The sequence below is a fragment of the Delphinus delphis genome, chromosome 1 (assembly GCF_949987515.2).
Source record: "Delphinus delphis chromosome 1, mDelDel1.2, whole genome shotgun sequence".
Taxonomy (NCBI): Eukaryota; Metazoa; Chordata; class Mammalia; order Artiodactyla; family Delphinidae; genus Delphinus; species Delphinus delphis.
Window position 1 is genome coordinate 53,009,428 of NC_082683.1, and position 23,049 is coordinate 53,032,476.

General features: G+C 36.1%; 1 protein-coding gene across 3 annotated transcripts in view; it reads right to left on the minus strand.

Annotated features, from left to right (window-relative positions):
* The window catches only part of DOCK7 (dedicator of cytokinesis 7), a 214,816-nt gene that overhangs the window by 93,254 nt on the left and 98,513 nt on the right, over positions 1-23,049 (minus strand). For all 3 annotated transcript variants that reach the window (XM_060023043.2, XM_060023034.2, XM_060023049.2), the window contains exons 17-22: positions 19,613-19,751; positions 18,495-18,596; positions 10,338-10,424; positions 5,907-6,138; positions 2,687-2,851; positions 98-267 (exon numbers count right to left, since the gene is read on the minus strand). In XM_060023043.2, coding sequence (XP_059879026.1) covers positions 98-267; positions 2,687-2,851; positions 5,907-6,138; positions 10,338-10,424; positions 18,495-18,596; positions 19,613-19,751 — 895 coding nt within the window. The remainder of the gene's footprint in view (positions 1-97; positions 268-2,686; positions 2,852-5,906; positions 6,139-10,337; positions 10,425-18,494; positions 18,597-19,612; positions 19,752-23,049) is intronic.

The following is a 23,049-nucleotide window of genomic DNA, read 5'->3' on the forward strand; positions in this document are numbered from 1 at the left end:
AATACACTTTAAAATTAAGAAAAAGTAAAACAATTGGACATTTCTCATTTGTTCACAACCTGAAAACCAAATTTATAGATGCGTATCTTCAGTTTACCTTACTGCCGATGATTGACCGTACTTCATCATCTGGTGACGTGGGAGTTCCAGATATATCTGGATTACTATTACTAAGGCTCCGAGAACGATTTAAATTAAGGCTTGCAGGTCTCACAGCAGATCTAGCCATTGTGGCATAATGCACTGATCCTCCCAAACCCCCAGGACCTAGAGGTGTACATAAAATAACATATAATTAAGCAAAAAATTAATCAGCAAAGGACCTGAAAAAATCTCTTCCACTTTACAAAATTCCACAAAGATTATAAATTGCTTTTATTTCTAAATGAAAATACTATAAATAAGAAAAACACGCCAGACCTAGTGATAGCTATACAAAGATAATTTATTTTACAGCAGCTGACAAAACCATGTGAATTATAAATACAATCATTATCTCTTCAATGTTTCTATGATTATTACATGTACAATAAAAAACAAAAGTAATAAGAAACATACACAAACGTTACCTTTCCTTATATATGAGGGTGTCTAAGACCCAAAATGCTCCAGCTAATATCTTTTCCTTTTTTCCCACCCCTCCTGCTCTGCCCCTTGAAACACAGTCACTAAGAGGGAGAGCCAATTTTCTGTCAATATCTCTTAAATGAAACTATGGCTTAGGTCTCTATCTTTATCAGTGACAATTTTAACTATAACAAAATGGCAACTTTATAATATACATACATAAATGTATACTAAAGATAATTCTCCTAAAAGCCCAGGTTATACAAAAAAAAGCAAAGAATCCCCTTTTTGTCTGAAATCAAGCCTGATACCATTATTCAACCAGGATCTATGAACATAAAGTACCCAACAACTGTATCTCCATTTTTCTTTTTTAAAGAAATCTTTCTGAGTGTCATATTTGCAAATGACACACACCTGTCAACTAAGTAGTTTGTAGTCTTCAGGTCAGCATGTAAAAAAGACATTTTGCAAAATCTGTGAAATTCTAATAGTGTACTGAATGGAACAGTAAATGGAGTAGCATTATATACAGTCCACAGTCACTTATGTACTCAGAGACTCAAGTACTATAATTTTAGAAATCAAGATAGGAAATTATGAGCAAGACTTTAAGAGTCAATTAGCTCTCTTTTTCAATTAAGAAATAAAACGTGCTAAAACTGAGATTACTATTATGCCGAGTTTTCAGAGTGAATGTCATAATTACTTGTCACCATTATTAATGCTAACAATGACAACAGCTGAAAAGGGCACTTACCATTATCACTAGTGAGGAATGGATGACTCATACAGACAAATATGTAAACAGGTTGAAAGGTATGCACAATATAATCATTAACCTACTAACTGAACAACTAAAGAGTGATTCAAACTAAGACATCCCCCACCACCACCACTACCACCTATGTCATATAAAACAAAAGTAAGTGGCTACTCTGGGCTCTAATATTCAAAAAGCCTGTATGATTTTATTGACCATGAAGAGATCAGAACTCTTCTAGAGGATAATCTTTTACAGTATTGTAGGTTTCACAGGGTTACCAGGAAACTACTGAGCCATCGTATTTCTTCTTTAACGTCCAATAGCACTCTGAATGACAAATATAACATTCTATTTATCTTTTTTTTTTTTACTGAGATACTGGGGAACTTTATGCACACATTTTTAACACATAATCAAGAGAAAAAACTGAACTGGGAACTGTAAGGAAAACAACTTTGCCATATGTACCCCAAAATGTAGTAAATAAACAATGAGCAGAGATATGTTTTTACTCTTTGAATACAACATCAGGTCCCTAGAGCTGAGCCACAAGTCAACAGCATGTATTATACTGAGAAAAAGAACTCACTTTATTAAGTATCAAGAACAAAATCCTCCACAAATGTCTTTTCTAATAAAAATCACCCTCACTGCTAATTTGGAATTTGGAGCAATAGCCTTTTATTAAACTGTTCACAAACAGCAGTTCGTACGTCAGACTACATAATCATAAATCAAGCTGAGATGACTGCATTAGCCTCAAATAGACTCAGAGAACCTCAGTGGGGATTCTTAAATACTCTTCCTTCCAATTTTACCCATAATGCCTTGCGATGCAACTTTTTTTAAATTTTATTTTTTATACAGCAGGTTCTTATTAGTTATCTATTTTATACATATTGGTGTATATATGTCAATCCCAATCTCCCAATTCATCCCACCACCACCACCTCCCCCTGCCCCGCTTTCCCCCCTTGGTGTCCATCAGTGTCTCTATTTCTACCTTGCAAACTAGTTCATCTGCACCATTTTTCTAAATTATTTATCTTAACTGGGAATGATAAAATGCTTCCAGAGACGGAAGTTATTTTCAAGGTTCATTTCCAAAAATTAATTCAACCAAGATCTCTCTAATTCAACTTAAAGGAAGCTGTATAAATAATGATGCTTTAAAATACAACCTGTTTATCCTTTTAACTCCAGTACATAGCATAGCCCATGGCACTTAGCAGGCATTCAACAAATGTCGGCTATTGAATAAATGCATCACACCATGGACTACAAGATTATTTCAATCCTATTATGAACACATAATCTATGCAAGATAGTTTCTTAGTAAAAAGAATAAAATACCTGGTGATGGTGAATTAGGGTAAGTATTCGGTAGGCGAAAAACATAATAGATATATGATGCGAGAAGGCTGTTTCTGCCATGCTGGTCATGATTTCCTTCCAAGTTTTTGTGAAGCCGATTTATAATTGATGCCATGGCTTCAAATGATGCTTGACCTAGATTTACTTTTAAGAAGGAGGAAAATATTTTTCCATTAACTTCTTTAGACTGTAAGTTCCAAAAAGATCAAGGTTTTGCCTTCACTATATGCATTAAGTATAGTGACTACACACAGTAAGCGTATAAAGATGATATTTGATATTAATTTTATGGTATATTTATGATACTGTATTAACTGAATCAAAAATACTTTTCTTAAAAAAATGAGAAAAAACTAATTTTACTAATTTAACATGAAAACTATGTGGCTTTGCTTAGTGAGAAAAAAAGAATCATCAAACAGTACCCACTACTTTGTAAAACAATACAAAGCACATGATAAGTAAAAAATCTATCTTATATATAACCTTTGAGAAGTAACTTCTCATTTTAGAGATGACTCTGAGAAACTAAATACCATACATTGAGCACATGTTACTTTTGTTTATAAAATAAAAATTACCAATAAAAGTAGATTATTAAAAATATTAATAGAAAAGAGTTGATAAGCAACTTAATTGAAGTGAGTAGCTCTGTAAAAGGATTAGAAGGAAAAAAGGGTAGAAAACCAGGTTGAGGTAAGACTATAGCACATTAAATGCCAGGCTAAGTAATACCTACCCAGCCATTCAAGTTAGTATATAACAAGAATTTTGCAAAAATTGGGAAATTCTGGTAGCTCAGTGAATAAATGGATAATCCAAACAGCCATTCTGAGCAATAGCGCCTCACATTTTATGATTTATTTAATCAAGACAGGAATTTATGAACAGATAATGAGGCCAATAAGTTTTCCTAAAAGTGGAAATATCAGATAGAGTGGTCATTTAGGAAGATTAATCTATATATACTGAACTAGAAGAGAGACTAGAAAGAGAGAAACCTAAGCAGGGTTTAGCAATCCTACCTGTGTTCCTGGTTGACTCCTTTTCCTTTTCCTCATAGTAGCTATTCCAAACCATCAGAATCCTTCACAAAACTAGGTCCACTTTACTCCCTTCTCCACAAATCCTGCTTTTTATCTCAGAGTAGAAATTTATAGAGCATGAAAGTCCTGAAATTCTTCCTATAAATTTATCAGAATCTGAAACAATTTTTAGTTCCTTTCCAAAAGAAGCAGTGCTCGCCTCCTATATAAGAATGATCTATCCACCTTAATTTTTGTCCTACATGCTTGCTTCATTAAAATCTCTTGCACCTCTATATAAATTCTCAAAGCATATAAACATGCTCAAATCTCTCCACTCTTATGCCCTAATCAACCTTGCATCCTCTTCTAACTAAACTTCTCAAAACAGTATAAGCTTTTTGCATTCCTTTCATCATCTGCTATTTATTACTAAATTCTCTGTAATCTGGTTTCTACTTTCACTATTTGACCAAGACTATTCTCGTTAATTTCACCAGTGGACACTTCTTCAGTACAGTAGGTAAGAGTGGGACTCTAGAGTCAGTTGCTTGGGTTTGAATCCTTAGGTAAAATTTTTTTTTTTTTTTGACTGTACGCGGGCCTCTCACTGTTGTGGCCTCTCCTGTTGTGGAGCACAGGCTCCGGACGCACAGGCTCAGCGGCCATGGCTCACGGGCCTAGCCGCTCCGCGGCATGTGGGATCTTCCCAGACCAGGGCATGAACCCGTGTCCCCTGCATCGGCAGGCGGACTCTCAACCACTGCGCCACCAGGGAAGCCCCTTAGGTAAATTTTTAAGCGTACGTTCATCATTTTATTCATGAAATCATGAAATTCATACCTATACCTAGAGTTGTAAAGATTTCATACATTAATATAAATAAAGTACATAGCACAATTCCTGGTACACTGTAAGTGTTATGGAAATGTTTGTTACTATTGTGATTATTTTACTATACAATCTACAAAAATGAACAATGTTAACTTTTTTTTCTTAAAATCTTCTATGACTTCTGTAACATTACTCTCTACAACATCTCTTCAGTATCTCTTAAACTACCCTCTCTTCTCTATCCCACCATCACTGTCTTTTATCAGGACCACAGAATTTTTTGTATAAAATTCAAGATTTCAAATCTGTCTGCCTGCCTCCAGATTTTCTCACTTTCAATCTACCTCCGTGCAAAATCATCCTTATAAAAGCCAACCTAGTCACATTACTTTTCTAATTAAGACCAGATCCTTCAAAGGCTATTGATTCTTACAGAATAATAGTCCAATTTCCTAATGTGTCAAGGACCCTACTTCATCTCCCCTACAACCAATATCATCTCTAATCACTAACCCTCCAATTCATAACTAATTACTTGTAATTCCCCCAAAATTTCCAGGTTAGTTTATCTGTTTGTATACTATACACATACTGTTTCATTTCCCTGGGCTACTTATTTACCTGTCAGACTCCTACTCATCTTTAAATGCTCAACCCAAGAATCACCTCTACTTACAAGTGTCCCTAAAAAAATCTCAAGGAGTTGAATACTATTCTCCTTTGTGCCACCACTTAATACGAAACTTCTATAACAAGTTAGCTGAAATTTCTCACAAACTCAACTACTTTGCAGGATTGGGTGGAAGCTGTTAGCAAAAGTAAAGGAATGAATCTTGGAAAAAAGGTAGGAAACCTGAATACCTCTCCTTCAAGAAAAACTCACAAGAAAAAGAAGATAGAGATTTTGAGTCAACGAAGAGAATAATAGCTATATTAAATAGAGGATAGCAGATGAGTGAAAATATAGATTATAAGTCATGTAAAACACAATATGATTTATCAGTTGCATGTTTTCTTAACTAGTCTAAGAGATCCTTAAAATCAGAAACCATGCCTTTGTCAGTGCCTATCACTGTATGGTACATATTAAGTGCTTAATAAATATTTGGTGAGTGAATAAATAAATTTGTTTTCATAATTTGAGTAAAAGTCTATATGGCACATTTTATAGAAACAAAAGAAAGTTATTTTCCAGCATTAGAAACAAGTAAGTAACAACGCCCCACAAAGTCAAACACAGTCCTTATAGAGATGGCAAAAAGGAATCATGAGTCTGTTTCTGTAAAAGTTAGAAATGTTGAATGATAAATTTCATGATTCCCCCAACATAGGTAAATTACCTATTTGGCCAGCAATGACAGGAGGTCTAACAACTAAAAGTATCAGTTTATCAAGCAGAAGATAAAGAAATCGGACCACTGGTTCCAACTGAGATGAATTCAATGCTGCAATACTGCTCTTCAATTCATTTTCTAAGTTATTTTCCATGATTCGCATGTCTCCAATTCGGACTGGGAACATGTGTTCATCCAGAGCATTCACCAGAGCAAAAAACTTATCAAGATAAGGATCCTAAAACAAAGAATGAACAGAGGCACTAAACAATTATAACTTCATACATTCCACAAACTATGGACCACTGATATCTCATATTAATTGATAATACAAAAAAGTACATATTCGTATATACAAACATTGTTTCCAATTAAATACATCTATTCTCAGCTATTATTGTAAAGTAGCCACTTCAAATACTATTGATTACTCAAAAAAACTGTTGATATTAGGATTTCTTTTTCCAGTGTGAGTCTGCCTTATTGTTTTAGAGCTCAATTATTATGGCGAGTGTGTTAGTAACCTACCTGAGCCCATTATTAATTTATTACCTCTTAGCTCCATCCAAACCCACCATCTTTTCCACATTTTGCAATTCTGGAGCTAGACTCTTCAAACTACATTTGTCCTTTGTCAGCTGGCTTGTGATAGGCTCCGACAACAGAGGGTATGGGAAACAGTCTGCTAGGCTTGAGGAGTTAGAAGGGAATCTTCTTCCTCCTGTTTGCTTTCCTAATGGCAGCGAGTAGACGTGCATGCTGTGGCTCAGAGGTGAGGGACATGGGCAGCAGTGGTGGCTCTCACAGTTCCACGGCAGGAGCTCTCTACCAAGCTTCCTCAATACTACAGCATGGCAGGCACTGTGTTCCTGTAGCAGCGGTGTCCTCTCCTCAGAGGTCTGACTGACATCCTTCAAGATCTTGCTCTAGGTTTCTAGGTTCCTTCCTCCCTTACCACTTTCTGCAACTGCTATCTTTGTTACAATCAGAATTCTCTTTTAACCCATTTAGTAGTGAATCACCTTTAACTTAGTTAACAATTATTTATTTGCAGGTTTTCTCCACTCAAATTACTGGCAGTTTCTATCTCCTGACTAAATCCTAACTGCTATTATTTAACCTCCTTCTACACTGATAGAACCACAATCTTATTTAAAGCAGTAATGTGCCTGCTCTTTGAGCCTCCTTTATACCTACAGATGACTGAGTTCAGACCAATGGATGTGAGAAAAAGGCTACTGAAACTCTGGGAAGACTTTTACTTAGTTAACAATGAAAATAAACTTTAAGAAAAGGCAGTAATGCTAAACAACTTCACATTTATAATTTTAATACTGTTCTAATTTTATATGTTTTAAATGAATAAAAATAATTCTATTGAATTCTAACTATATATCCAGTAAATTTCAAAGCACCTACAAGCAAAGTACAAAACATCATAAAAAACATTTATTGTCTTCAATTGATCCTTTAAAAAAGATTATAACACATGATAAAATTATATTACAGAGTTGTAAAATTTTATAAGCTTTTGAGTTTCAGTCACAGGACTGTGAATGTCAGGGGGCTACACACTAGACACTTCCACTCTATTCTTCCTCTACATTCTATAGATTCTAAATCATCTCTATGAAGTATTTTGCCCCAAATCCTTCCTTGTTACATTAAGACAATACATGTATCTACCTGCCTCCATAAAAATAAAGTCAGGAGTAAAACACAAATATATTACCAACACTAGAAAAAGAGAACACTAACAATGATCACAGGATTCAAAAATACATTGAAAAATAATGTATTTATATACTTAAGAAGATATCATGTGATATTAAGAATAATTTTATTAAGGGAAGGAATATATTTAAACAGTATACTATAATGTCAACCTTCTCATTATCAGAAGAATAAGGTCTATAGGAAACATAAGCATATCTAACAACAGAAAAGTAAAAACTCCACTGGAGCATTATTTTACTAGGATCTACCTGCATACTGCTAAATAAAATGTATATACTACCTTTTTGCTGTTTGTTTCTTTGTTTTTTTCTTGGCTGCGTTGGGTCTCCGTTGCTGCGCGTGAGCTTTCTCTAGTTGCAGTGAGCGGGGGCCACTCTTGGTTGCAGTGCACGGGCTTCTCACTGCGGTGGCTTCTCCTGTTACAGAGCACGGGCTCTAGGCATGCAGGCTTCGGTATTTGCAGCACATGGGCTCAGTAGTTGCGGCACGCAGGCCCTAGAGCATGTGGGCTTCAGTAGTTGCGGCACGTGGGCTCAGTAGCTGTGGCGCACAGGCTGTAGGGCACATGGGCTTCAGCAGTTGCAGCACACGGGCTCAGTAGTTGTGGCTCATGGGCTCTAGAGTGCAGGCTCAGTAGTTGTGGCGCACGGGCTTAGATGCTCCACGGCATGTGGGATCTTCCCGGACCAGGGATCAAACCCATGTTTCCTGCATTGGCAGGAGGATTCTTAACCACTGAGCCACCAGGGAAGTCCTTTGCTATTGTTTTAAAACGTGATATAGAGCACCCTGTCTTTTTACTTTCCCTACCTCACTGTGCAGAAAAGAGTTAACATAGCAAGCTTAAGACATTTCAAAGGCCTGCTTACAAGGTTGGTCCTTGGCTGGCATCTGGGAACTTGGATTTCAGGAGGGTTCCCACTGATAGGCGATTGCTCACTATACCTAAACTGTTTGTGCAAACAATATGGTTTATGCTTAATACCTGCTTTCCTTTTGCAAATCTAGGATTTTGGTATGTGTTAGGCAGAGGGTGTCTACGAGACAAGCCTATGGTAAAAACTCTGGGAACTGAGCTTCCCTGGTAGACAACATTTCACACATGCTGTTTCAACTTATCCTCTATGACTCCGTAGGAGAAAACTCTTGGAAGCCTGTGTCCTATTTCATCTAGACTTGACCTCTTTCCCCTTACTTTATTTTTCTTTATATCTTTCACTAAAATAAATCACAGCTGTGAATATGACTATATGCTGAGTCCTGTGAGTTCTGCTAGAAAATAACAGAACTTAAAGGTGGCCTTGGAAACCCCTGCATACCACCCCTTGCCTTTTCAAGTTGGAGAACCCACATATTCTATTTTGAACACCCGCCTCTTCTCACTCTACATTTTCTCCCTGGAAAATCACATTCACTAGTACAGTTTCAGCTATCACATTTATTCTGTTACCCCCAATCCTAAACTCCTAATTAATTACAACTGCCTATAGGACATCTTCATCTGAAGTGCCCAGGCACTTCAAACTCAAAAATAAACTCATTATAGCCCCATAATTTATCTCCCTTAGTATGCTCCCAAATTTACTTCTCTCACACTTACTATTACGTTAGAAATCACCACACACCCTAAATTCTGTGGCATTCAAGGTCCTTCATAATCTTTTACCAGCCTGGTCTTCTATGCTCATATACCATGATTTCCCACATACTTTAAAACTGCAGTCACACCAGATTCGTTACCCTTCCTTCGGCAGATTACTGCCTCTTTGCACTTGCTTTTTACCAATTGCATTGTCTACCCTCTCTCTGTATGGTAAATGCCTACTCACCAGTGCAACTCAGTTCCCAGCAAAACAAACAACTCTCTCTCTGTACTTGAAAGGATTTAGTTCATATACCTAACATAATACTAGTTTTATTATAATTATTTTTGCACTTCCCCCTATTTCACTGTAAGGTACTTTAAGGGCAGGCTCTTTCCTTCACAGGTAACAACGTCCCTGACCTCACAGAGTTTACAGTCTAATGGGGGAAAGAACCAATAAACAAAGGATATGAATGCCTTTATATGTACACACACACACACACACACAGTGAGAGAAAGCAAAAGTGCAAGAGCACGCAAGCGAAAATAAGAAGCAGTAAGGAGTGCAGGGTAAGACGATACAGAGTGATGGAGCTGCTATGTTTAAGAGTCACCAGCAAAGGCTTCTCTGAGGTAAGGAGAAGCCTTAATGAAGAGAAGTCAAATGAATGTGAGAAGGAAAAGCATTCCGGCTAAAGAAAGAGTAAATACAAAGGCTTTGAAAAGAGCTTGGCACATTCCAGAAATATAGTGAAAAATATGGTGATCCCTAAGAACCCTTTCCATTTGAAATATCTAAGTCTATGAGAAGTAAAACGAGCTGGATGATGGTTTTTCAACTCTAATTATTCTGCTATGTTCTAGAAACTTAGACAAAAAATCACTGAATTTTCAAAATGAAGTCAATAACATTTTGAAAAGCAAAATATTTGCTTTTGTTCACATTAAATGATATTTTATTAATTCCTTTAAAAAGTAACTTCCAAACCTATACATTTTTAACTGATATATAGTCTCATAAATCTTATAGCAGACAAAACTGATTTAAGTTCTAGACAAAATGTTCAATTCATTTAAGTGAAATTTGATCACAAAAATTATTAAAACTCACTTACCTGTGTATGGATAGATGAAACAGCAACAACTTCAACATTAAAAACACCTTTGTGATTATCTACCCATTTCATGCCAGGCAGAGGAACCTATAAGATATTGAATACAATGACCACAGATGCTTAACTTGATTATGAATTCTGAAACAAATGTGAATTATGAAAAAAAATTACAATATCTCAATGAGAAAAAATACTGTGGAAATATATTTTATGCAGTACAAATAAATGTAGAATTTATATTTTGTTCTTATTAGAAAAATCAATATGTTTCCTACAAGAGAAGTAAAAGGCTCAAGGAGCAAAAGGCAGAAAATATACACTCAAAATTCTATCTTCCCAGAAACATATACCTTTATATCATTCCAGATCTTCCCTTATGCATATGTATTTTTAAATACACCCTTACATAGGTGATATATCAAACATATTATATTGAAACCTGTTTTTCACCTATTACATTGTGAATCTCTTTTCATGCCAATAACTTCACATCTACAATATCTTAATGGCTTAACAGTATCCTATTTTCTTTATTTTAAACACTTCTATTATGTTTTAATTGGGCTTTAAAATATTCATAAGCAAAGGAAGTCTATTGTTTTAAGGATTAGAAAACATTTTTTTCTGATATAAATTGCTAGCAGTGTTAATTAAAATCATATCACAAAAATTATTTTTAAAAGGGAGTACATCAGTTCTCTCTATTCTTCCTGCTGAGTACAGCTAGAAACCCTGAACATGATACAGAAAATAAACATAAAGACTGAAAGGGGAGAGAAGGATGCAGACGGGCTAGGGAACCTCAGGATACAAGGAACTATAAGGCAGTGTGTCCTGGGTTTTAGTTTTGCCTCATGTATCCTGGGCTAGTTGCTAGAGAAGCTGGCAACCCAGAATTGCCAAAAGAAACAGACAAAAAAAAAACAAAACTCCAGGAAAAGCCTGCTCCCTCTAGTCAAATGCAACAATTGCCCTAATCTGGCCAAACACAAGGAAACGAATCACAGCCCCATTCCACCTCCACAGGCTGAGTGAGGGGCCTAGGTGTCCACCCTCAGCTGGCTATAATGAAGTTCCTCAATCCCTAACCCACCCTCACAAACTGTCTGGTATCAGAGAAGACAGAGATGGGAACTGGTCCCAGTCCACTGATAAAAAGTACCTCCACTAATTGTGGGGTTAGTGGAGGCCAATCAGGGAAAAGTAACAAGTTTCCCCCTCACCCTCACAGCCAGGGAGGTGTCAACTGAGGCCCGAAATCCTACCTCCACCCAATAATAAGCCACCCCCAACCCAACGCGGAGTGGGGAATGTGAATCTTTACCTCCACCTGGCAACAGGACCTCCCCCTACTGCTAAAAACACAAGACTTATGTAAGATCTAGAGTCATAACATAATACCCAAAATGTTCAGGATATAACAAAAAATCACACGTCATACCAAGAACCAGAAAAATGTCAACTTAAATGAGAAAAGACAATCAACAGACAGCAATATTTAGATACTGGACAGATCTGACAAGGAGTTTAAAACAGCCATCAGGGGAAAAAAAAAGCTCCACAAGCAATTACAAACATCCTTGAAACAAATGACAAAAATAGAAAGTCTCAGCAAAACAAAACAAAACAAACAAACAACAATATATACATATACATATATAGGAAGATAGGATTTCTTTCCCATGGTTTTATATTGTTATTATATGAAGAAAATAAAACCAAATAAAGGAAGTTTCCTATTACAAAATTCAATACTAAGTAGGTAAGAAATTCAGTATCTTTACTGAGGCAAATAATACAGGTATTGAAACTTTAAAAAAGAAACAAACGCTGGTGGAGTAAATTGAAACTACTCAGCACACGAAAGAGTACTAGCTCTTTCAACCCAAAACACTCATTTTCAGCTTTAAAAAAAGGACATCCAAATAAAATGTGAACACATACTTCTTTAAAAACAGTCTGCAGCATCAATATCTTCTGGGCACTTGAAGAAATGTAAATAATCAAGCCCCAGCCCAGACCTACCTCATCAGTAACTCTGGGAGTAAGGTTAAACAACTGGTGTTACTACAAACACTCCAGGTGATTTTGATGCATGCTAAAGTAAGAACTACTCTCTTAAAATATTCTAACAAATAGTGTGGCAATAGGAATGGCATAATAGTAGCAGACACTTCTTTAGCACTTTTCATGTGCCTGGTACCATTCTAAATGTTCTACGTACGATTAATCATTCAGTCATCAACATAACCCAATTATTGTAGGCATTAATTATTCTCCTCAATTTACAGATAAGAAAATTCAGGCAGAGAGACTATCTTAATCAGCTCGGTTTGCCACAACAAAATGTCATATACTGGGTGGCTTAAATAACAGAAATTTATTTTCTCACGGTCTGAAGACTAGAAAAGTCCAATATCAAGGCGCACCATGGTTAGTTTCTGGTGAGAACCCCTTCCTAGCTTGCAGATGACCACCTTTCACTATGTCCTCACACAGCCAAGAGAGCAAGCTCTCTGGTGTCTCTTCTTACAGAGCACTAATCCCAGCATGAGGGCCCATCCTCATGACCTCATTTAACCTAATTACCTCCCAAAGGCCCCATCTCCAAATTCTATCACATTGGGGGTTAGAACAATTTAGTCCACAGCAGAATAAGGAACTCACCTGAGGTCAGTGGGAGCTGGGAGTGGAACTTTGGATATTATGTTATACTGCCTTTCAAAGGTATATGAGATTAGAAAAAAAATCAACAACAAAAAAACTTTCATAATCCCACACCCCTTTGAGAGCTAAATTTGGTATATATTTTCCAAACAATTTCCACCCAGTTGCTGATGTATCTACATATTGAGTTTGGTTGTCAAGACATTATTTGTTTGTTTTTATATTTTTATTACAAATGTCCCATTGGGATATTTAAATCTATATCACTCCTCTTAACTACTGTATCATTGTATGGCTGTACAAAAATTTAATTAAACAAACCCTTGGTAGACATCCAGGTAATTTCCATTTTTTACTTTTTGCTAATACCAATAATCCTGTAATTTTCTTCTTTAAATTCATACAACAAATATTTACTGAAGTCTCTACACAGTTTTCTAGGTACTAGGGTTTCATGATAAACATAACATCTGCTCTCAGGGAGCTTACTACCCATTTCTTGTAGAAAAAAAGAAAATAAGAATTTCAGATAGTGATAAGTATTTAGTAAATAAAAATGGATTAAAAATGATAGACTGTATTAGCAGTGTGGAGGAAGGAAGGGTTGAAAATTCATGGAGTGAGGGAAAGCCCCTCTGAGGAAGTGCTATTTGAAATATATAATGAAATAAATATAATGAAAAGACTCCAGCCATGAGGAGATCAGGAAGAAGAAAGACAAAATTCAAAGACTGAGAGGCTGGAAAAAATTTGGAAGAAGCTGTAAGTACGGAACAAGGGGTGTGGTGGTAGTAGAAGATGATGCTGTAGAAGTGGAAGAGCCCAGGTCTTTCAGAGATTTCCTGTAGGTCGCAGGAAAAAAGATCTAGATTATATTCTAAGTACAATGAAATTCCGAAGGAACATTTTATTTTGATAATAAACACTAAATCTTAGTAATATAATGCTGAATGAAAAAAGCAAGTCTCAGAGGATTATTTATAGCATAACCTTTTCATTAAATTCATAAAATAAGCAAAGTAAACAATGTATTCTTTAGGCACATATATACCTCAATTAAAAAGTAGTTTTAGAGATTTCCCTGGTGGTGCAGTGGTTAAAAATCCGCCTGCCAATGCAGGGGACACGGGTTCAAGCCCTGGTCTCGGAAGATCTCACATGCCGCGGAGCAACTAAGCCGGTGCGCCACAACTGCTAAGTCTGTGCTCTAGAGCCCGTGAGCCACAACTACTGAGCCCGTGTGCCACAACTACAGAAGTCCACGCGCCTAGAGCCCATGCTTCACAACAAGAGAAGCCACCACAATGAGAAACGCGCGCACCGCAACGAAGGAGCAGCCTCCTCTCTCCGCAACTAGAGAAAGCCTGCACGCAGCAACAAAGACCCAGCACAGCCAAAAATAAATAAATAAATTTATTTTTGAAAAAACAGTAGTTTTACCGGGGGGGTGGGGGTGGGAGGTGATTGAGATTGGGAGATTGGGAGATTGGGATTGACATATATACATTAATATGTATAAAATAGATAACCAATAAGAACCTGCTGTATAAAAAAATAATAAAATTAAATTAAAAAAATAAAAGATTCTATGGGAAAAAAACCTTACAGAAAAATGGTCTGAGGGTATCTCAGTCAAAAAAATAAATGGCCTCTCACCCACTTTATTTCTGACCCACATAGGCTGAGATCACCAAGGAATTCTTTTCCTTACCATACAGACCATTTATACTCAGTTTTATTTTACCCCAACTCTGTAGTACTTTTTTTAAATCATTTTTTTCTCCCTAATATTTTACTTCTTTGCTTGTTAACATCTCTCTTTGCAGCTCCACGTTTCTTATTCTCAAAATCTGATTCCTGGCTTACCCCCCTGCCCCCACCTTCCCAGAAATGATTGGAAATACAGGTGTATAACCAACTCAGAAGGTTTTTTTTTTTTTTAAGTTCAGTACATGAAACCTCCAAACACATCTGGCCATTCACCATTCCAGACATTTTGGTAGGTGTTGATTTGCCCCTAATATTTTGATGTTTGTAATACACTAAATTCTCCATTAATCAGAATGGAATATTCTGGTTAAATTTCTAAAGAAGATACATTTTTTTTTTTTTTTTTGTGGTACGCGGGCCTCTCACTGTTGTGGCCTCTCCCATTGCGGAGCACAGGCTCTGGACGCGCAGGCTCAGCGGCCATGGCTCACGGGCCCAGCCGCTCTGCGGCATGTGGGATCTTCCCAGACCGGGGCACGAACCTGTGTCCCCTGAATCGGCAGGCGGACTCTCAACCACTGCACCACCAGAGAAGCCCAAGAAGATAAACTTTTTAATAAACTTTTGCTCTTGCTGGAAATAAAAAAAAGTAGTTTTAAGAGGCTAGTTTTCAAAACAATGTGAATGTACTTAATAACACAGAACTGTACACTTAAAAATAGTTAAAGTGGTAAATTTTATGTATATTTTACCACAATTTTTTTTAAAGTCTAGCTTTTTGTAGTTAGAAGGAAGAAGAGTATGGAGTAAGGGAGGAGCACATAAGTGATGTAAACTATTGTCAGTGTTCTAGCTCTTGGATTGGGTGGTGGATTCATGAGTGTGTATTATATTATTAAATAAAATAACAAAAAATTGAAAAGTATAACTATCCTCAGGTGTAACCACTGTTAAATTCAAAAATATCCTATATGCTGATCTTTGCATACCTATGCAAATAGAGATGATAAACTGCCATGCTAGTCTATATGTCAATCTTGTATGAATCTTGTAAGCATGAATCTGCTTCCTGGAGCCCAATAAACACTAATCCTGAAACGCTGATGACACTGAACTGAGATAAATTCACTAGAATCACTCTGTTGAGGCATATTGGGGGGCCAAGGTTTGCCTCTCACCATAAAGTTCCAACAGTATTCAACAAGAATGAGTCCAGTTTGGGACATTTTATGTCTGAGATATCTACAGAACATCCTGGCAAAGACATCACTAGGCTTTTTAATTTACCAGACAAATAACTGGCAAGAAATGAGTGAGCAGAGATGCAGATTTTAAGATTCATCAACTAGCAGTAGGAGTCAAGAGCATCTTGGTCCTCTTGTAAGTTACATACTACACCACTCTGAGAGTACTGTTCACAGAACTGCAGTCAGTGATCCTGCCTGGGAAGAGCGCTTACAGGTTCAGAGTGAAAAGAACATGAAAACTTAAGGGGGAAACACCAGAAAACCAAGAAAATGTGGTGAAACAAAGCCAACAAAGGTTCACCTTCCTTTTTACCCAGTTTTAAGAAGAAAATGATCCATTTATCACTGAAAATTACCACTGAGTGAAATATAATAAAGCAATAGTTCACTAGTTACAGAAATTAGTTTCTCAGTACCTAAGTGTGATTATATGGCAAGCTTCATATTCTAAGGTCCAAAGAACTGTTGAAGTTAACACATATCAGAAGTTCTCTGACTTTCTGAATCAAAGACAGCTCAACCTCAACCAGGAAAGTGAATACAAAATTGCATTAAGCAATGACCTATAAAAGTCAAATATTTAAGAATTTATCTCTCACTTGCTTTAAATTAAGCACTAAAATTAATATATACTATGCTTTAAATATAATAATGGGGCTTCCCTGGTGGCGCAGTGGTTGAGAGTCTGCCTGCTGATGCAGGGGACACGGGTTCGTGCCCCGGTCCGGGAGGATCCCACATACCACGGAGCGGCTAAGCCTGCGCATCCGGAGCCTGTGCTCCGCAACGGGGGAGGCCGCAACAGTGAGAGGCCCGCGTACCGCAAAAAAAAATAAAAAATAAAAACAAAATATAATAATGATGCTAAGAATATATACTGTTCTTTTAATATAGTAATTAAAATATACAAAAGTTTAAGCACTTAATCAGGTAGTTTAATCTCACATATCAATCAGCCATACTATGTATCTATAGTCAAATCCAAATTATCACCATATTCTTTATATATGAACATACACGTTGTAGCTAGAAGAAAACCATCAGCCTCCCCCTTTAGAAAGGTGACCTTGAATCTGCAAATCAATTAAGAACAAATCTATAACTTCCATAAAATTATATTTTCTTTTAAAATATTTCCTTTTGGGGGCTTCCCTGGTGGCGCAGTGGTTGAGAGTCCACCTGCCGATGCAGGGGACACGGGTTCGTGCCCCGGTCCGGGAAGATCCCACATGCCGCGGAGCGGCTGGGCCCGTGAGCCATGGCCGCTGAGCCTGCGCGTCCGGAGCCTGTGCTCCGCAACAGGAGAGGCCACAACAGTGAGAGGCCCGCGTACCGCAAAAAAAAAAAAAAAAAAAAAAAACATATATATATATATATATATATATATATATATATATATCCTTTTGAAATACGATGCTACCCCTGACAGAAGACTAATTTATTTTACTGAAAAGATATGTTCCTGGAAAACTGAATGAAAGATTTGGGGGTTGGGGGGTTTCTGTCCTATTTCTTTCCTACGGTCTTTATTCATTCATTTAATAAATATTCATTAACTGTCTACTATGAGCCAAGCACTATTCTAAGCACTGGTAGATACAGCAATGCATAAGAAAGACAAAGTCCTTAACCTCATGGAGCTTATACTCTGTAGACAATAAACAGATAAACAAAGATATATGAACTATAAAGTCAGTGGTAAGTTTTTTTTTTTTTGGCTGCGCCCCACGGCATGTGGGATCTTAGGTCCTGACCAGGGATCAAACCCAAGCCCCTGCAGTGGAAGTGCCGAGTCTTAACCACTGGACTGCCAGGGAAGTCCCAGTGATAAGTATTATGAGGATAAGCAAAGGGATAAAAAGCGATGGAGGCTGCTACTTAAAACAAAGTAATTATAGATGACTTCTCTGAAGAGGGGATATTTGAGTGGATATCTGAATTAAATAAGAAGCAGGTCTTGTGATAGAGCATTGCCAGCAAAGGAAAGTACAAACAGCCTGAGATGGGAATGTGCTCTTCATGTATGAGGAACAACAAAGGCGCTGTGCTATATAGTCAGGGCAGAATGACAGAGAATGGTGAGAAAGGAGGTCAGAGCAGTAGCCTTACATTGCCTTTTTTTTTAAATTAAAAACAATATAAATTTATTTGTGAAAACTTTTAAAGTTGTATAATGAAAAATAAATGCCACCAGGAGAACATTCACAAGACACATTTCAGATTAATGGTTACAAACAATTGTAGTCAAAGCATTAAGAGACATTGGTAATCATCATGTAACCGTTCTCTCAAAAGGCACTTTGGTTTTTGAACAGTGGCTACTGATTCTTGATTGAGATTTTCCCAATGTTTTTGTTTCTTTCAAGTCACATATGTCATCATCAAAGCTGCTAATGTCCCTTGGAAAATAATATTATTACTTCACTATATACATACTTAGAGAGAGAAGAAACAGCAAGTTTGAGAAAACTATCTTTGTAATGAAAAGCCCATTTCATTCAAACTGGAGATTTTCAATGTGAGAGAAACTGACCTCAGGAGACAGTACAGAATAAGCCTGTGGCGGTTTTTCCAGTGAGACCGGTAGGCAAAACTGCCCAGTCTTTAATCGTCCATTCTGAAGCATCGGTATCCACTTTTAAATAAAAAGGAAACAATATTAATTTAAATATGTTTGTTATAAAAGTAATTACTTGGAAAATCTGTTTTAAGAACTTGGTATGAGCCAAATTCATTTCACATCACTAAACACCAAGGGGATTTAATTATCAGGTAATAATAATAGGTTTTCATAATTCCTCTAAAGAAGTTTCCCCAACAATATTTAAGGAGGATCCCCAAAACATTACCAGCTAACTATGCAATACTTAAATCTATAGCAGGTCCTCATTATCCAAGGGAAAGTTGGTAATAGAAAGTAGAAAAGGCCACAAAGTGAATCAATTTTAAACTGGGGTAATAGTGTCAATGTAAATAGGGAAAGAAAGATTTGATTAGATAAGAATGTTGGAAACAAAACTAAGAAGTATGACATAAACTTATTTTCTTACATTTAGCAAAAATTCATGTCATAAGCTGAAGACAAAAGATATGTATCAAATGTTAGTTTTTCTCTTTTAGGTGAAGGCATGCCTTTCTGACAAAATTGTGGTAGCACACTCTGATGTATTCATCTTAGGTTTACTTTTGTGATTCAATAGTAATGATTTTCAAAAAATACTCAGGCGTTTTAATTGCTTTAATTAAGACAATTAAAAAGGGTTTTAATTGCCAAGGGTCTCTTTTAATCATTTTACGTTCAAACCATTTTCTTCCGAAGAACGCTTAAAACTGTTTACATTTACATCTCTTTTAATCATTTTACGTTCAAACCATTTTCTTCCGAAGAACGCTTAAAACTGTTACATTTACACAGTACTGTTGGGTAAATATACAGTAATCAGGACCAACACCTAAGTGTTTACACATGTTAGTTAGTTAATTAATGACACTGGTTAACTATATTGAGAATTTTCTTGTTATGATGACCCTTCCTAACGAACATGGGGAATCAGATAAGGAATACTCAAATAATAATGAACACCAATTATCTTAAATATTGTTAATTATATTTAAGATCAAAGGGCTAAATATTTAACAAAATATACTTACCGTGTATCCAACAGGAGTTTCAAGAGGAGTATTTTGTTTTTGTTGACAACTAACATGATAAAAAGTAAAAAGCAAGTGATGATGGTCAGTTAAAGTAGCAGGGAGTTTAACCTTGATTTCTTCATGAAAATCAGGAGACCTTCATACAAAAACAAAACAAAACATCAATAGTCAGTAATGTGTTCAAAATAAACAGTTATTGCATTTGTATGTTTGAGTAATTTTAAAATTAATTTCAGGATTCATGCTTAATTTTTCTTCTAGTCCAAAATATTTTTATTTCCAAGCTCTTAAGTAAAGTAACTAACCCCTACTTCCAGATGAGGGAGCTGCCACTGTTTCTGAAATTTCTCATCCCATTTTTATTAATGGGTTGAGTAATCCTACTATTTGAAAATTCATTAATAATCACCACCTTGATGCTGAAATCTTCATTAGATTGGAAACTGTATAAGAGAAGAGACTAGGGCAAGGCTTTCTATATTTATAAACCAATTTGGATACATATTACATAGAAAAAAAATAATGAGCTTTTATAAGTGTATATCTTATAACCATACCATAGAAAAACATTTTTCTGTTATAGGAGTACAGCTTCATAGTAAGACTAAATTGTATTATCCTTTTGTTAAAAAAAATAAGAAAGAAAGAAAGAAAAAAGGAATCTTTAGACAACTTGGTATCAAGATGGGCTCTCTATGCAATGTCTTATATCTATCATTCCATTGCTAAAGAAATAAATGTTACCTAAACATGGACAGTTGTGTATTGACTGACAGCTTTACAAAAAAAAAAAAAAAAAAAAGGACAAGGAAAAGAGAAAAAAGAAAAGAAAAAAATCAGGGAATCCCCACAAATTGCAATGTGCCCCACCCTTTAGAAGGGCTCCCAGCTACTAAGGAATACAACAAATATCATATTTGATCAAACCAATGGCACTTGCATCTCAATATTCATTGAGAGTGGGCCCTAAGAGCATTTTTATAAGATAGCATGGCTGCTATTTATGATATAGACCTAAAAGGGATAGAACCTTAGCATCCCCATCTTCCATATTCAGTTAGTATCTCTCTGTTGTATTCAATAAAAATACAGCCAAACCATATAGTTCCAACTACCTTTAAAGTGAAGCCCATCCCACCAGTTAGGGATTTTTCTCTGATGCTAAATATGTCAAATATTCTTCCATCTCAAATAAGCCTCAAAAATGCTAACAGGTGTAGATCTGATCACAGAAAACTTAAGTGGCATAAGGCTTTTAATACCCGTAAGAAAGGTAGCTAATGCTAGCCATCTGAGAATTTGATGACTTTGGTGAATAAAAGATGCTATATAGATCTTATTACTGATCTCACTAATCACCACTGAGTTACGAGAAAGTTGAATTTACTAGTAATGTTAGACTGTATCATTTTAATTCTACTAACGCTAAGAGCAACAAAATAAAGACCTAGCCACAAACTGAGATACTTTTAGAAAATACAACCTTCTTTATAAATATCTTTTCTGGCTTCTAGTGCTTTAGTTCATTTCTTTCCTGAAATCATATTATGTAAAGGCTCTTATGGAAAATTAAACATCTACGAGTTATTCATCAACAAGTATTTTTAATTACCCACCATTAGGCTAAGCACTGTGTTACTTTTGTGGTGGTTTTAAAGATGAACATAAGAAAAATAACCCTCAAAAATATATAATTCAGTAGAAATATAAGTAAGACACACATATATCAATAGCTATGCTATAAAGCAGGGGTTGGCAAACTATGGCCACAGGCCAAATCCAGTCCACTACTTCATCTGTAAAGCCTACAAACTAAAAATGATTTTTATATTTTTAAGTGCTTAAAAAAATTCAAAAGAATATTTCACTTGAGATATTAAATGAAATTCAAATTTCAGGGTCCATAAATAAAATTTTATTGGAAGACAGCCATGCCCATTTATTTGCAATTTACTGTACATGGCTACTTTTGCACTACAACAGCAAGGTTGAGTAGTTGCAAGAGACCAGATGGCACACAAGGCCTAAAATATATACTATTTGGCCCTTTTTAGAAAAGTTTGCCGACCCCTAGTGTACAGCATATAAGGTTAAGTGCTTCAAGAACAGAGCTGAATTGATTACTTCAAGTTTTAGATCAGGGAACTGTCATTTAGGAAGAGATATATGATATGGGCCTTAAAGTATGAGTAGGAGTTCAATTAGAGGGAACTAGTATTACAACAGAAAAAAGATCCAAGAAAGGCCCAGAAACAGGACAGCACAAGATATGCTTGGTAATGAGGCAGAAATACAATCATCAAGATGTAAAAGACGATTGTATATTAGACAAAATAAGAAGGAAGGCAAGAATGTCTTACACTTTGAGTCAGAGCAACTGGAAAAATCGTAGTACGATTAATAAAAATAAAGAGTCAGACAGCGATTGGCTTAGGAAGAGTCGACAACAAATACATGGAAATTGAGAAGGCAGCAGGCACTCGAATGAATACGTCTAAAAGGCCACTGAAAATACACATCTGTATCTCAGAAAGAAGGTTATGAGAGAAAATAAACAGTGCGAACAATCCACATAAATGTAAAAGTAGTAGTATTTTCATTGAATGTAACTCTGGAAATACATATAAGATTATTTAGGGAGAGAATATTATAGAAAAAGAAGGATAAAGGCAAAACTTTCGTATTTTGTGTGGAAGGCCTATGTTTTAAAGAAAAAGAAAAATTAGAATAATTACTATTAAAAAAAGTGTTCAAAGGGATAAAAGGAAACCAAGAGAGGGTCATAAAATAAATATGAGAAAGAAAAGCTTTAAGGAGGGTAAGGAAAAACCATGCTACACAACAGCACTGAAGAAAGACTTTTTTTTAAGTATAGAAAACAAATTTTGTGGCAATAAGAGATGGAGCCAATGAAACAGAAGACTGATGATGCAAGAAAAGGAATAACTGATGGAGTCACATTCTAAAGAGCCTGGATAAGATCGTTTTGAGAGCAGAGATGAAAAGATCCACACTGAGGAAGGTGTGCGCCATTACCACCTTTGAAACAGAGGAAAGGCAGATCTGCATGGAGACAATTTGAGGTGAAGAGCATAGAAGTTGATAGATCTCAAGTTAGATGGTCTCAATCAACTTCATAAAGTAGGAACACTAGAGTTAAAGCAAACAGAAAAGAAGTAGGAGCTAGAGAAAGGGGAAGAAAAGCTTACAATAGCTACTGCCAAATGGGAGAGAAGGTAAAAAAGTGACGACAAAAAAATTTACCAAAGAACAGAGGGGCCAAAAGAAGATAAAATGCGATAAAATAAATTACTGTAGCCCCATCATATGATAAAATAACATCAATTTGTGGCAGCCCTGATTGGCACAATTTTGTGTTTTTTCTCCAATAGCATTCGATAATCAAAACAAAAGAAGGGGGAGAGGGAGGTGAA